Source organism: Pimephales promelas, chromosome 4 (genome assembly GCF_988280905.1).
Source record: "Pimephales promelas chromosome 4, fPimPro1.hap1.1, whole genome shotgun sequence".
NCBI classification, from domain to species: Eukaryota; Metazoa; Chordata; class Actinopteri; order Cypriniformes; family Leuciscidae; genus Pimephales; species Pimephales promelas.
The window spans coordinates 13,059,198-13,076,406 of NC_142772.1; the positions used below are offsets into that span (position 1 = coordinate 13,059,198).

At 37.8% G+C, this 17,209-nt stretch overlaps 2 protein-coding genes across 2 annotated transcripts in view; one reads left to right on the plus strand and one right to left on the minus strand.

The window, feature by feature from the left end:
• Positions 1–17,209, minus strand: part of sat2b (spermidine/spermine N1-acetyltransferase family member 2b) — a 288,963-nt gene that overhangs the window by 18,219 nt on the left and 253,535 nt on the right. The gene's annotated exons all lie outside the window — the stretch shown is intronic.
• LOC148981644 (uncharacterized) lies at positions 4,665–9,431 on the plus strand. Its single transcript, XM_089129748.1, has 2 exons — positions 4,665–4,723; positions 7,265–9,431. Exons 1-2 carry the CDS (start codon positions 4,665–4,667, stop codon positions 9,429–9,431), a joined length of 2,226 nt encoding a protein of 741 aa, XP_088985874.1.

Sequence of the window (17,209 nt, forward strand, 5' to 3'; positions counted from 1 at the left end):
ATGGAGGTGTGGAAGTCTTGTTCGTGTACATAGTTCCTGTTTTAGTTTTTGTTAACGTTAATTATTTACCCTTGACAGCCAATTTAAAGTGTTTTTTTAAATATTTTCTTTTTATATTACTGGAATATATATGGTGACTAGCGCACACAACATTTATACCAATGTCAATGGATAATTTAATTTGTGTCAGTTACAATGTGAAAGGACTGAGCAGCCCAATTAAAAGAAAGAAAATATTTAACCAGCTTAGAAAAATGCAATGCTCTATTGCATTGCTTCAAGAGACGCACCTGTCCGATGGGGAACATTTAAAATTGAGGAGGGAATGGGTAGACCAAGTTTACAGTGCCTCATATAACAAGGGGAAGCGAAGAGGTGTCGCAATCATGTTTGCCAAGTCTGTTTTTTTTAATATGGAGCAAGTATACAAAGATAATGAGGGGAGATACGTCATGGTAGTTGGAACGATTGCAGGCAATAAAATTACTATTCTTAATATTTACGCACCTAATGAGGACTACCCACAATTTTTCAAGAATGTTTTCTCTCTTTTGGCACAGAAAGGCGAGGGAATGTATTTAATTGGTGGGGATTTTAACTGTGTATTAGATAGTCATGCGGATAGGTTACCAGCAGTTAGGGGAACACAGTCAAAAAAAAGCAAAAGCTCTTTCAGGAATAATGAGAGAATTAGGTCTAATAGATATTTGGAGACACATGCATCCTAAAGAAAAGGATTTTACCTTTATGTCACATGTACATGGCAGTTATTCTAGGATTGATTTCTTCTGTACATCTAAAGCAGATTTGCATAATGTCAAAGAATGCTATATAGATCCCATAATATCGGATCATGCTCCAGTTAGGCTAAAATTTCAGTTAGGACAAGGAAAACAATTTAAATACTGGAGATTAAATGCCTCAGTAATAAATGATTGTAAGGCGAAAGAAGAAATAAGACAACAATTGATTGAATACTTTGATATTAATGATAATGGCCTGGTTACCCCATCTATTTTGTGGGAGGGGGCTAAAGCAGTGACGAGAGGTAAAATAATAGAAATAACATCCAGGAATAAAAAATTGAGATTAGCCAAACAAAATGAGATAGAGAATGAAATCAGGAAACTGGAAACTGAACATAAACAAACAGGTAAAATAAAAATTCTAGAATGCTTAAGGAAGGAAAGAAAGAAATTGGATGATTTGCTTACATATAAAGCAGAGGGGGCACTCAGATTTGTAAGCAGAAAATATTATGAGATGAGTAATAAAGCTAGTAGGCTCTTGGCCTTTCAATTACGTAAGGCTCAAGCAAGTAGGGTAGTTCCAAAAATCAAACACCCAGACACCTCAACAATGTTAACACAACCAAACGATATAGTTAATGCATTTGAAGATTATTATAAAAAATTATATGAAGGCCAGGAGTTAATAAATAAGGAGGAAAAAGTAAAAATATTTTTGCGAACAATTAAATTAAATAAACTAACAGAAGACGTAGCAAAGGAAATGATATCCCCTATCACAGAAGAAGAAATTAGGGAGACGATTGCACATTTAAAAAACAATAAGTCACCAGGGGTGGACGGATTCTCCGGGGAATTTTACAAGGCATTTGTAAATGAATTGGCTCCTAATTTATGTAAGATGTTTAACTATGTGCTGCAGGATGAAGACCCCCCGCATTCATGGTCTGACGCAATAATTACTGTAATTCATAAAACTGGAAAGGACCCTACACAGTGTATGGCTTATAGACCAATAAGCTTACTATGTCAGGATATGAAAATTTTAACTTCAATAATAGCAAATAGAATTCAGAAGCATATTAAAAAATTGGTCAAACCGGATCAAACTGGATTTATTAATAGAAGATTCGGAACAAATAACATAAGAAGAGCTTTAAACTTACAACAAATTGGAAAAGATAGTAAAACACCCTCAATGCTTCTCAGCTTAGATGCTGAGAAAGCATTTGATAGGGTGGACTGGGTGTTTCTGGAACAGACTCTTAATTATATGGGCTTTCATGACACTTTTGTTAAATGGGTAAAGATTTTTTATAAAAACCCTAAATCAAGAGTTCGAGTTAATGGTCACTGCTCAGAGTTCTTTAATTTAGGTAGGGGAACTCGTCAGGGAGATGCAATGTCTCCAGTCTTATTTGCTCTTAGTATTGAGCCACTAGCGGAGTTAATAAGGAGCAACACCAGAATACAGGGGATAACAGATAAAGGAGGGAAGTGTCATAAAATATCATTATACGCTGATGACGTACTATTATTTATTGAAAACCCCGTTTCATCTATCCCGGCTCTTTTAGAGTGCCTTAGAGACTATGGCTTAGTTTCTGGATATAAGGTAAACGCGGAGAAATCCGAGGCAATGATGGTTTCAGGACGTTGGCCTAATCAGTTAGATAATGAAGTATCTTTTCGATGGTCTAGTAAGGGTTTCAAATACCTGGGTGTTACTCTTACACCTATGGTATCGCATTTATATTCGGCTAACTACACACAGCTTTTTGAGATCATAAAAAAAGATTTGGCAAGATGGGAGATACTACCTCTCTCCATGTTTGGAAGGATTGAAACAGTGAAAATGAATATACTGCCGAGGCTTCTCTTCCTATTTCAATCTCTTCCTGTTTTGGTTCCAGTCTCAGCGTTTAACAAACTAGAAAAATGTATTTCAAAATTTATCTGGCAAAATAAAAGACCAAGAATAAGACTTAAAATACTTATGTCAAATAAAGACACAGGAGGTTTGAACCTTCCTAATCTTAGATACTATTATTGGGCTGCTCAGCTTAGGGCTATGGCTGCTTGGCTTGGCATCGATAAAGAGGCAGAATGGGTTAATATTGAACAGAATTCACTTCCTGGAGTCTCTTTGACAGTTCTGCCATTCATGGACTTGCAAACACAGAAAAGAGTGAAGAAAATAAATATATGGATTCAGCATACTGTCAAAATTTGGTCCACAATACAAAAAAAGTTTAGAGGAGTAATAACTTTATCACGTGCAATACCTATTAAAGGCAACCCAGATTTCCTCCCTTCTATATGTGATAGTGCCTTTAATAGATGGGAAGAGAGTGGTCTAAAGATAATTAATCACATTTTTGATGGAGAAACCATAAAACCTTTTTCTCAGTTATGTGATAAGTTTACATTGAGATCTAATGATCTCTTTAGATATTTACAGCTACGACATTATATCACAACTCATAAGCATTGGGACATAATTAAAAGATCTCCAACAAATGTTGAAAAATATTTTATCAATATCATCGAACATGATCTACCTACTAAAAATCACATAGCTCATATTTATGGGAAGTTAATGCAGGATCAATCTGATGACACATTTCATATAAAAATAAATTGGGAACTAGAGTTAAATATTGTAATAGAGGATGAGATGTGGACAAATATATGTGCTGGCTGTCATAAGGGTATTAGCAGTCAAATGTGGAAGGAATTTGACTGGAAAATGAAAATGAGATTCTTCAGAGTTCCACTGGTGGTTGCCAAATTTGACAGTACTTCGCCATTATCACAATGCTGGAGAGATTGTGGGATGGTGGGGGACTATGTGCATATATTCTGGGAATGCCCAAAAATACAAGTGTATTGGCAGGGGGTTAAGAGGGAAATTGATACAGTTTTAGAAGGAGATATTCCAATGCGCCCAGATTTTTTCTTGCTAGATAGCTTCCCCCCAGATCTGTTCAGTAAATCCCACTTATTTCTATTGCCTATATTGTTAATGGCAGCTAGGAAAATAATCACTGTGAACTGGATGAAGGTGCATGTACCCACTGTGACAGAATGGACATATAAACTGAAACAGATATACATATTTGAGAAGATGACTGCAGATTTGCAGTTTAAATCTGACATTTTTCAACAGAAGTGGGCATTAATTAAAAATCTGCTGGAAATAAATAGACTTGATATATGTTAATTTCTGAATAATGCGGATAGTGTACTGGTATGCGGTGTATTTTTTGAAGAGCTGTCAAGGGCTTGTGGGGTTTTTTTTTTTTTTTTTACGTTTATTTATTGATTCTTTTTCTTTTACCCTTTTCTTTTTTTCTGTATAAGAAAAGTTCAATAAAAACAAAGTTCAAAAAAAAAAAAGAAAAAGAATCAATAAATTCCCAGCCTACGGAGGAAATGACAAGAAGGACTTCAGAGATAGGTGGGAAGCTATTCTAAATAAATGCTCCTCTGATTTAATGCTGCTTCTTATAGAAGAATCGAATAAAGACAGGCAAGAAATCAATAGGCAAATCACAGAGGTGAAGAAGGTAATAGCAGAGCACACTGATAATTCGGTAAAACAAGATCTTCAAAAAAAACTTGAGACGGACCTCTTGAAATACACTAGAAGCCTCAAAGAAGTGAAGATACGAAAATTCCAGAGAGATGCCACAGACTATAATGAGGGCAAAGTCTACAAATGGAAAAAGAAAATACTAAGGAATACAGTTGGGGATCGCCCAATTGGTATGAGACCTAGAACCGTCTCCTTTAACTTTACCAGCAGTGAAGAAGAGGACAACCCGGGATCTTCTGTAGCCCAGGCCCCTCGAGAGGATTTTTTAGAACATCCACCATACCCCACCAGAGGAGGGAGGGGATGGAGACGCGGACATGTACGTGGACGAGGAGGGAGCAGGGACAGGAGCAGAGAAAGAGGAGAACGAGGAGAGGTAGAAGGACACGAAGAACCCAGGTGGACACGGAGCAGAGCCAGACCCAGGTAGTAATCAACATTTCAGGCAAGGCTTTGTCAGAAGAGAGCATCCGTGTCCTGTCTAAAGGATTGTCCTTCGCACCAACCTATCCTGGAAAGGAATTCGACACAAAGATTGATCTTTTTCGATTCTACAGAAATCTACATCTTAAAACTTGGTACATGCAGCGGACCCCAACTTCTACAAGCCCCACGGTTACAGGTCAGACTGACTCCTTACCCCGTTTCAAGCCAAAATTCACTTTTTGTCCTTTGGTACAAAATGCTTCATTACATACTTTTGCTAAAAAAGTTAATTTTGATATTGACAATTTGTTTAAGAGTAAAAGGGCACCCACGCGAAGTAACCTGTCTCACAAAGAAAAAAGGGCTTTGGGAGCACTATCTAAAGATGAAGATATAGTGATTAAAAAAGCAGACAAAGGGGGAGCGATTGTGGTTTGGAGTAGGGACTTATATGTAAAAGAGGCTTCTCGTCAGCTAAATAACACAGAGTTTTATCAACCACTGACCCATAACCCTACGGAGTCTCTTAAAGAGCAACTAGGAGAGATGCTACATGAGGCTAAAGCCAGTGGTTGGATCTCAGACTCTGAACTTAGATTTTTGTTCAATGAGAATCCTAGAATGGCATCTTTTTACATGTTACCCAAGATACATAAATGTCTGGAGAACCCCCCAGGTAGACCTGTGATTTCAGGGAATGAAAGCCTTACGGAAGCAGTATCTAAGTACATTGACCATTTTATTAAACCGTTTCTACCTTCACTCCCTGCGTTTGTTCAGGATACTACTGATGTTTTGAACAAGAATAAGGAGCTACAAAATATAGGCTCTGAAACCTTCCTTGTAACTATGGATGTGGAAGCTTTATATACAAATATTGACCATCAACAAGGACTTGCAGCACTCAGACATTTCTTGAGAGGACGTCCTGAATATGAAATGCCACCCACTGATTTCTTGTTGGCACTAGGGTCAATGACATGACATGTATTTTTTGTGTCCGAATTCATTATTTTCTTAAAAAGAATTTGAATAAATTCATGTAATTTATAAAAAAGATCTACAATATCTCCTTTATAAGAAACCCTTCTCATTTTATTGAAGTTCATTAGATTTTTTTGAGTTTGGGAGTTTGAAAGACCAAAAATGTCAGGTGGTGCGACCGTCCGAACGTACAAGCAGAGAACAAAACTGAAATATAAATGGTCATGTTTTCAATAAAATTCTTAATCAAATATTTTGGCATAATTTTATGTTAAATTACTTATAAATGAGGGGAAATAGTGTGTCTGTCCTATTTCAAAACTATTCTATTACTTAAAAAACTTTTGTCCGAAAACTGTACTTCTACTAATGTCAGGAAGGGCGACCGACATGAAAATGAAATTTTATGCAATGTTCCTTTAAGAAAACCATGTGACAGCATATGACATCACACAGAAGACTCCAGAGGACCCCTTTGATGCAGTAACAAGGTTAGTCACCCTCCCATAAATATTAGATAATTTGACATTTTTGAGTAATGATGAGGTTGATTCAACTTATCATGTCAGGTGGTATGACCCCTGGAAAACTTTGAAAATGTGTTGTTATTATAAAAATGTGTATTTGATTAAAAAAATGTATGTATAACCTTGAGCACATGGTCAAACATTTGTACAGGCGTCCAAGTTGATGCCTGTTAGATTTGATTTGAGTTTGAAATGTCAGATGGTGCGACCAATATGTCAGGTGTCGCGACCAGAGTTACAGTTAAACCAACTCAAAAAAGTCATGTTAATTCATGTTTTTGAATATATTAAATACATTTTAATAAATATATAAAGCTTTTAGGTTGTTTAAAGGTGCAATTTACATACATTTTATTTTATTTTATTATGGTATGAGTGACATTTTAAAGAGCACATTGTCTATCTTAAAGTCCTATTCTTGAAGAATATAGGACTGTATATTAACATTGATACTAAAACAATTGCATATTTAAATTAATCTATTTTTTTTTTTTTTTGTAGATGCCATTATCAAGCAAGGAGAAAACAGCACGACACAGAGCTCGTTTAAAAAGTGATCCAGTTGCAAGGGCAGAGTACCTTGCAAAAAGAAAAGCAAGGTATTGTGTTCATTATGTATATCTAGATATTACAACTTAAGTTAATATGGTGATCTGTTTTTGTTGTTTTTTGTGGTAATTACAGTTATTACATGTTAATAAAACATACTTGATAGCAGTGTCATGCAGCATTACAGAAATTTGAATGATTAACAAACCATTACCCATTCTATTCAATATTTAAACCAAAATAATTTATTTTGCAAATGGTATAGTACAGGTGAAACTCAAAATATAATATATTATACATATATTGTCATTAAATTAAAATAGCAGGGGTCTGAAACCATGTGTCTTTTATAGAGATAGGTATCTTGTATTGTCATTAGTAAGCTTGTTTAAACCTTAATCACCCACAACTCTGTCATTCTTTTTTTTTAGTTATGAAAAAAGGAAAAATGATGGGAAAATAGTTAAAAAAACAATAAGTCAGCTTTCCAAAGCAGAACAAAAAAAAACGAGACAGCAATGGAGGGACTACCAAAAAAAGCACAGGGAAGGGATAAGGACACTGGACAAAATAATGAACTTTACACCTGAATCAATGAATTCATCAGCAGCAGATGATCCAGTCGATCTTCCAGTAGAGGCTCAGCCTGACCCTCCTGATCAGGAGTATGCAGACATGTTTGTGCAGGATGGGAAGCAACCACAAGCATCCTCAACACCAGAGAAAGAAATAAGGGTGAAAAAACGCTGCAGAATTTTGCAAAAAGAGAAGGCAAACTTACGGAAGGAAATGCTAAAATTGAAAAAGCAATTGGCAGCTTCAAAACAAACTTCTGACAAATTGCGGAAGAGCTTGGAAAGGTTAAAGAAAGGCAAAAAAACAGTCAGCGAAAGAAACAAGCCAAGGGGTTCAAAGAAACTTGCCCTGGAGAGAAAAGAAGAAGTGGTTAAATTTCTCTGTCGGGATGAGAACAGTCGCCTGCTACCCGGGAAAAAGGATACAATAACTAAAAACAAAAACAAACAACAGAGGCGAGTCTTAACTAAATCCATGACTGAACTCCATGTTCAATATAATTCTGAAATAAAAAAGCCTTTCTCGCTATCATACAGACAGTTTGTTCGCCACTGTCCCTTTTATGTAACACCACCCAAAGCATCAGATCGGAATACATGCGCATGCTTGGACCACGAAAATGTCAAGCTGTTAGTAGACAAGCTGCACCAGAAAGGTCTTCTGCAAACTGCCAGAATTTCCGAGCTGCTGACTTCAATTGTGTGTGATCCACAAAGCAAAGACTGCATGTATCGGATTTGTGCAAAGTGCTGTTACAATGAGATAGAGGTGGCAGTACCTCAGGAGGAAGTACCTGTTACATGGGAGCAGTGGTCACGAGAGACAAAATCAGATGGACAGAAGACATTCACAAATTTTGCTAAGATGACTCAAAGTGGAACATGGTCTAACCTATTCGAGCTGTTCAGCCAGAAACTTGATTCTCTGGCAAAACATCACTTCAATTGGTTGCACCAAGCCAAAGAGTTCAGAGCATTAAAAGAAACCCTGACAGAGGATGAAGTTTGCCTTCATGTGGACTTCTCAGAAAATTTTTCATGCAAGCTGAACAGCGAAGTCCAAGCTTTTCATTTCGGAGGAAGCAGAAAACAGGCCACAGTTCACACATGCGTGGCCTATACAGCACATGGATGTCAGTCATATGCCACCATCTCTTCATCCCTTCGGCATGATGAACGTGCTATATGGGCCCATTTAGAACCAGTGCTGAAGGATGTGAGGGAGAGATGCAATCCTCCACCAACAACTTTACATGTCATGAGTGATGGGCCTGTCACTCAGTACAGGAATAAAAAAAACTTCTATCTCCTTAGCACGGTACCATTTCTCTCTGGGATCAAGCGCGTGACTTGGAACTTCGCAGAAAAGTCCCATGGCAAAGGGGCTCCTGATGGAGTTGGTGGGGCCGTGAAACGCGTAGCAGACTCTGCTGTTCAAGGAGGAGCAGATGTGCAGACCCCAGAGCATCTGTACAAGTTGTTAAAAGAAAAGGAGTCAAGCATCAAGTACTACTGGATCTCTGATGAAGACATTGAGAGATACGATGAGGGTCTTCCAGACAGTGTTCTAGCTGTGAAAGGAACACTAAAAATCCATCAGGTGACCACTGCACAACCTGGCAAAATCCAGCACAGGGAGATCTCCTGTTTCTGTAGCAGACCAGGCATCTGCCAGTGTCACAATCCCTCAGAAGTGGATTTCCAGAGTACTACTAAGGTCCCACCCACAAGTCCCAAAACCAAAGAAATCCCCAAAGATCTGAATGGGAAATTCATACTTGTGGAGTATGATGGCCAACCTTTTGTGGGGCAAGTCCTCAAGGTGGTGGGCAATGAGATTGAGGTGAGCTGCATGCAGCAGTCAGGAGGGAAGAATGTGTTCATTTGGCCTCACCCTCTTGACATTGTTTTTTATTACATCTCAGATGTACTGGAAGTGATTTCTAAGCCAGAGCGCCTCAATACACGCCATTCAAAGCTGAAAAGTACTGATTGGGACAGTTTGTGCTTTCTGAAAGCATGATTTTGAATGATTTTTGAAAAGAGTTTGTTTTTTTTATCTTCACTTACTGTTCACTGTTACTTCACTATTACTACTAAATCTATTGAACAGTAGACTGAATTCTGCCTTTTATGTTTCTGGGCCCAATATTTGCACAAATTCACTGTTTCATGATATGATATTTTATAAAACATGTTCTCGTTTTTTAAATGTGTTCCTGGAGATGTTTAAAATTTATAGAAGTGAGAATCAAATGTTGTTGTTTTTTTATTATTTTTATCTGTTACTACTGAATCTAATTGCATGAGCAGTAAGTAGATTGAATTCTGCCCTTAATGTTTCTGGTCCCAATTTGCACTAATTCACTGTTCCATATAAAATATGTTCTCATGTATTAAATGTGTTGTGGATTCAAAGTTATATTTTTAAAAGAGCGATGACCAAATGTTATCATAACATGCAGTATTGTTTTGCACTTTCTTGTTAATGAAATTTAAGTATATGATTGAGATACAGCAGAAATTGTTCAGAGGATTAAAATAAAAAATCCAATTGAAATCCGAATAAAATTCATTGATATGTCTTTCTTTTTATTTTGTGAATATCAATCATTATTTATCACAACGTCAGGTGGTGCGACCGGTCATGGTCAGGTGGTGCAACCAGAAAATTTACATTTAAATGTATCAATTCCCACTACAATTGGAAAAATGAAGTATGAAATATAACTGTAAACCTTTATATAACCTATACAAGTCATTTTTACAGTTAAAAACAAAACATAAAAACTCTTTATGGAAAAATTGGTGTTTGAACACACAGAAAAGTAGTCGTTTATATGAAAAGGGCAGTAAATAAAGAAATAGAAAGAGAATTTACCATGTGATATGCATTTTACTTGCATATTAGTCTACAATGATTCATATTTATAAGTCTCAGTAGTGCTAAGTACATTAAAAGTATATTATTTTAAATTAATATATGGTCGCACCACCTGACATTTTCTGGGTGGTAGAATCAGAAATCTTGTTTAAAAATGAATTAATGCTGCCTAAAATGCTGTAAAACCAATATCAATCTGCACAGTACATTTTTTTGGACATAAAAATGCATTTTAAAACTATTTTGCATAAAATATATATTTTTTCATCTTGAAACTCTTATTTGTCATTGACCCACTAACAGAATGGACCTTGACTAATAACATTTTTGTCTTTCAGGATAAGATCTTTAAACAGACGAAAGGTTGTGCCATGGGGGCATGTTATAGTCCTTCTTATGCAGGTCTGTACCTGGGCAAATGGGAGGAGGATTTTATTTTTAACCAAGAAAGTAATTTGTTTTATAAGTATATTATTTGGTGGGGTCGTTACATTGATGATATATGTTTGTTTTGGTCTGGCTCAGAAACAGAGTTGAAGGAATTTCATGGTTATCTAAATAGTATTAACTCAAACATCAAGTTGTCTTTAGAATATAGTAAAAAGTGCATTAACTTTCTTGATTTGACAATTTCAAAGGATAACCAAGGAATTTTGCATACATCAGTGTATAGAAAACCGACAGACAGAAACACAATTTTACATGCCAAGAGATTCCATCCAAATTGGCTTTTAGAGAATATCCCATATGGGCAGTTCCAGAGAGTGAAGAGGATCTGTGACCAAGAGCATATTTTTGAGAGTAATTCACTAGAGATGATGTCACGATTTAAGGAAAGGGGATATAGAAGCTCTATTCTAAAAAAGGCTTACACCAGAGCCCAACAAGTAGATAGGTCAGTGCTACTACAAAGGAATACGTGGAAACAAACTTAAGAGAGACCGTTTTTTGTCACTACATATAGCACAGAGGCTGAACAGATAAGGCGAATCATACAAAAAAACTGGGGTATTGTTGAAAGTGATGAGGTACTAAGTCAGATTTTTCCTGAACCACCTCTCATTAGCTTTAAAAGATGTCCTACCCTACAAGATAGATTGGTTCACAGTTATCTTAAACCAGAAGCAAAACGAACATGGTTAGGCCCTAGGCCCATAGGTTCTTACAAATGCCATCATTGTAATCATTGCACTAATGTAAGGCAAACAAATTTTTTTTTGATGTTGGCACCCAAAGGGAATTTACTATCAACCATTTCATAAATTGTCAAACTACCTTTGTCATTTATAGATTGGAATGTACTGAGTGTGAAGTCTTTTATATAGGAAGAACTAAGCGGCGCCTTTTGGACAGACTGACTGAACACAAATACGCAATTCGCACAGGTAATACTAAGGGCCAATCCCAATTCTACCCCTTACCCCTTCACTTTCCCCTAGCCCTACCCTTCGCCTTCCCCTTGACCCTTGAAACAGAGTGGCAATGCGTAGGGGTGAAAATATTCCCCTAAGAAATGGGACACCACTACGCCTCCGTTAAACGTCATTATAAGTAGGGTTGGGAACCGAGAACCGGTTCTTTTCCAGAACCGGTTGTGTTTTTGAAAAAATACCGGAACCGTGCAAAATTCCTAAGTTTCGGTTCCGAAAACGGTTCTGATGCCGATGCGATATCATCATGTGGGCGAAGTGCTGGGAGTAGAAAACGCCGTCTTATTCCTAAATGACAAAAACTTCACCACTGAAGTTGCGATTTGCTCTCACACGCGCTGCATTTGTCGCACACAGACACAGGCACGCTGCGCGCGCCGACCGCCGAGTCACTCTCTAGCCTACATTCAAATCTGTTTGCGCTGAGAGAGAGAGAGCAGTTGTCGATATGAAACTGCTTTACAATCACAGTCTCAATATTTATTTGTTTCACATATTCAAATGATTTCCGTTACAGAATTAGTGAGATTATAGTTTGAGTAAACATTGACGGTAGTGGTCAAAACAGATGCAGTCCGTATATTTTTTGTGTTCAGAATTTACAAAATATATACAATGAGCGAGTGCATCATAATGTTTTTTTTTTTTCAAACCGTGTTTTTGTCTTATCTTGAATCACTACGTAAAGCCTGTAATAAGCGTTAATACTCAGACTTCTTGTTTAGACTGGCCGGCGGATCGCAGCTGCTGCGGAGTAGCCCAATGCCTGCGTGACTCGTCATGGACATAAACAGAGAGAAGTAGCTCCGGCAACAATGTTCTTCCGCAAGACGCATGCAGTTCTGTTTATTAACTGCTAGAGCGCCGATTTATCCAGTAATGAAATAAGTAAAGTCTTAATGAATCAATCATTCAAACCGTTTTAAAAAATAATCTGTTCTACACACATATGTGTGTTAAAGTATATTCTACTCCTTCTGAGAGGGTATTCTTCACTGTTGGAGATACAATAAAGGAGAGGTCTAAATTATTATAGAGAATGCAGAATTTTTTTATTTCCTTTATATATATATATATATATATATATATATACAATTTTTTTTTGCAAAGATTGCTTAATAATTATTTGAGTTTGTTTACATTACCAGTCTGTTAAACTAATTTGTCAAGTACTATAAGAAATAAACACAAAAAGGATTGTGGATTTTCCTCTTACTAATATTTTTAATTGAATGGGAACCGGAACCGGAATCGTTTGGCGGAACCGGAACCGGAATCGGAACCGGAAAATTTCTCACGATTCCCAACCCTAATTATAAGTCGTCGCTAGCGCCTACGTCACAGGAGATGCGCCGATGTTTATCACAACTTCCAAGATGCCGTTGACAGCTGCAGTTATCTGAGTCGCGTGGGTTACAGCTATTTTCTTGCATTTATCTTGTGAAGTTCGCAGGAAACAACAGAGACGACGAAAATATGTTGCGGGACTATCGTTAGCAAACTACAGTAATTTTAGCGATTTTTTTACAAACGTTTCTGTGAAGAAACTGACCGTAAATATGAACACAATATTGAATGTAACAAAGCAAGTCATTATTTGTCGTTACAATACTTATTAAAGCCACAAATACTTACATTTATGGGTCTCTTTTTTTGCTTGGGCAGTCATTTTGCGTCTGTAGCCTGGGTTAGCAGTGACACTTCTCATACCCCTTCGTTTTAAGTGTGCTCCCGAAAAATCTTCGTTTGAAGGGCTATCTGGCTCTTTCCCCTAGCCCTCCCCCTTCAACCAAAAGAGAATTGGGACAGCCCTACCCCTTCACGTGGACGCGCAAAACGGAGGGGAAGGGGAAAGTGAAGGGGTAAGGGGTAGAATTGGGATTGGCCCTAACTATCCCATGGCAAGACACTTTATGGAAAACCACAATAGAGACCAATCTACATTGCAGGTCTTTGGGATTGACCACATTCCTTTGTCCTTAAGAAAAGGGAATAGGCAAAGGCAGCTGAACCAACGAGAGACCTTCTGGATATACAGGTTGCAAGCCACTAAATATCCTGGCTTGAATGAGGAACTTGATTTTAGTGTATTACTTTGATGTTCATTTGTTATGTGTGGTTTGTTATGTTTTTTTTTTATTAGGGCCCAAGCCCTGAAAGGGCGAAGGCCCTATTGTTTTCCTTAGGATTATTATTAGGGCCCAAGCCCTGAAAGGGCGAAGGCCCTATTGTTTTCCTTCCGATTATTTAGGGCCCAAGCCCTGAAAGGGCGAAGGCCCTATTGTTTTCCTTCCGATTATTTTTTTTTTTTCTTTTATTTTTCTAACGACTATTCGGGCACTTTTGGGGCCCTTAACATGCTCGAAAACTCTTGAAACTTTGCACACGGGTCAGAACCCGCGGCCATCAGAGCCGGGCTGAAGCTGGTACCTGGGCGTGGCAGGGGGGCTCGTCAGCGCCCCCTGGAACGGGGTCCGAACACTTGGTCCATAACTCAAACACGCTTGTATGTAATAATATGAAACTCGGTACACATGTTGCTCTCATCGTTTCATCTATACCTCACACTCTTACTTTTTACCCCAGCCCAACAGGAAGTCGGCTATTGAGGTTTGTTTGTAAAACGCTCGCAATGGAATGTTAAATACTCCTCCTAGAGCTTTGATCCAAGTTCGACGAAACTCAGTCAGCGTGAAGTCAAGACATTGAGGATGAAAGTTTGCGAGGGGATTTTTGATATCTCGAACGGTTTGTCCGTGGCGAGGAAACGAAACTATGGCGAGAAACGTGAAACAGGAAGTGTGTTATAACTTCAGCATACATTAACTGATCTTGATGAAACTTCAGCAGTGTGTTCGCTGTAAGAGGACGATCACATGGATGTGACTATTGTGAGTCAAAGTTATAGCGCCACCAACTGGCAGCAGGAAGTGTGTCACTTTCAAAATGCTTTGATATCACCCTTTTATTTTTACCCGATTTGCTTCAAACTTCATCTGTATAATGTAAACATACGGCAGATGTAGACCTGTGAATGGATTCTTGATATCTTTGAAACTGTTGCCGTGGTGACGCATCAAACATTACCATTCTTTTAGGATGCTTTTGAGACCCTTAGCATGCTTGAAATTGCATGAAACTCGACAGACACATCACATTTATTAGCCAGTGGACACGTGCAAAGTTTCAGAAACGGGCGTGGTGAGGGCTCAGTAGCGCCACCTTTTGACAAAAGTGGGGTTGTTAGTTTTATCTACAGTTACAAAAATCGGTATGTATATTGTACTCCTCGAGCCGGACAACTTTCTAATTGACACTCATTAGCTAGGACCCACAGAAAGTCAGATATGTTTGTTTGAATGTAGAGAAAATCTCAGAATTTTGCCAGTGTCTCAGTGTCCCTCTGTGTGAGTGAGAGGAGGGGCGCCTGTCAGGTTAATTTTAACCCTTTATTTGCTGTGTGCGACTTCTCTGGCATTTTCAGGGGCCTTAACATCCTCGAAAACTCTTGAAACTTTGCACACGGGTCAGAACCCATGGCCATCAGAGCCGGGCTGAAGCTGGTAACCGGGCGTGGCAGGGCGGCTCGACAGCGCCCCCTGGACTGGGATTCGAACATTTGTCCATAAATCAAACACACTTGCATGAATTAATATGAAACTCGGTACAATTATAGATCACATCAGGCCAAACAACTTTCGTGCTCTAAGTTTTATGACAGTTCAAATGGAAGTTATTTATGAATTATGAATTATGGGTTGTTTGAATAATTGTCCTAGGAGAAATACATCAAATCACAATGCATGTGTTTACCAATCACAACCAAACTCGGTGTGCATGAAGTCAAGACATTGAGGATGCTCAATTCCGGACGGATTTTTGATATCTCGAACGGTCTGGCCGTGGCGAGGAAATGAATTTTATGACTAAAAAAGGACACATAAAGTGTGTTATAACTTTGCTCAATTTACCTACAGTTACAAAACTTACCACGTATATTGTTCTCGTCAAGCCGATCAACTTTCCAATTTAAAGTCATTCGCTCTGAGCAACAGAAAGTCAGATATTGTAGTTTGAATGGATTTATTTCCCCTGCGATTCTCTCTCTCTCTCTCTCTCTCTCTCTCTCTCTCTCTCTCTCTCTCTCTCTGTGTGTGTGTGTGTGTGGGTGTGGGGAGGGGAGGGCTGTTGTCTGTGTTTATGTGTGTGTGTGTGGCTGGCTGTGATTTTTCCTTCAAGTCCTTGTCTCTAAGTCCTTGTCTTTTTGCATAACAATTTTGCATAACAATATTTTTAAATGACAAAATAGGCATATAACCCCCATCTTTTAAATGTATAGATTGCTTTAAATAAAAGTAAGATTGTATTTGTAATTGAAGTTGAATGAATTTAAAATTCATGCGCTATATTTCATTCAATATATTTGTTTTCCTTAAGATTTTAAAACACTAACTTCATTCTTATCTGAATTACAAATATTTGTTTCTGTATAAAATAATACTCTGACTAAAAACACATTTGATGTTTTTTTTTGGTATTTTTATTTACATGTATTTATGTGTGTGTGTGTGTGTGTGTGTGTGTAAAGTGCAGGTTTTTTTTAGATAAAGTAGAATTTCTATAACTATGTGTTGAACTAATAAATCACTCTTGTGTGTGTTAAACACAATCTACTTAATACAGACAACTTCATTATAAAGATAAATAACAAATCCAAAAAATATATGATTATAATCTATGACAAAAAAAGCCATTACAAACTATATTATTGGAAAATACACATTGCTCTTTGTATTGTTGTAAAATATTCATGAAAAACAAGATAACAAAAATAAAAAAGATAAATTATTTTAGATATAGCCATGTTTTAAATGTATAGCAGAGATGTTAATTGAGGCAGCAACATACAAACTTTCTAGAACAACATGGACCTGGATAGCTGGTTTTTATGGAGGACAGTGAAGAGGAAGAGGGTGCAAATCAAACAGCTCATTCTCAGACTACACAGCAAACAGCTTAAGTTTTTAGTGCTTTGTTTGAGGTTTTTAGTGCTCTGTCCTATCTATTATCAACATATAATAGATGGAACAGAACAAGAAAGGCAATTAATAATCTGTCATTGCGTCACTGCATTATGATATGAAAGGCTCAGTACAGTGTGGCACAAAACGCTTATGCGCATCCCGAGTGGAGAATGATGCGCTTAAAGCCACATGGAGTTACAGCGCACAGCGCATCGAGTCCACATTGATGCAAGCTCTACAATACACTTCTTTTTGATAGTCAAAGCGGGGGTTACGTTTTTACACGTCGTACAGAATAACCCTAAAGGCACCAAGGTGGCGATGCCACCGGCTTTATATTAAATATAAACATAGCTGTGAGCAGCGATAAAGGGCCAAAGCCGGCGGTACCACCATCCCGGTGCCTTTGGGTAACTAAAGGCATCAAGGTTGCGGTGCCACCGGCTTGGGCCCGCAATCGCTG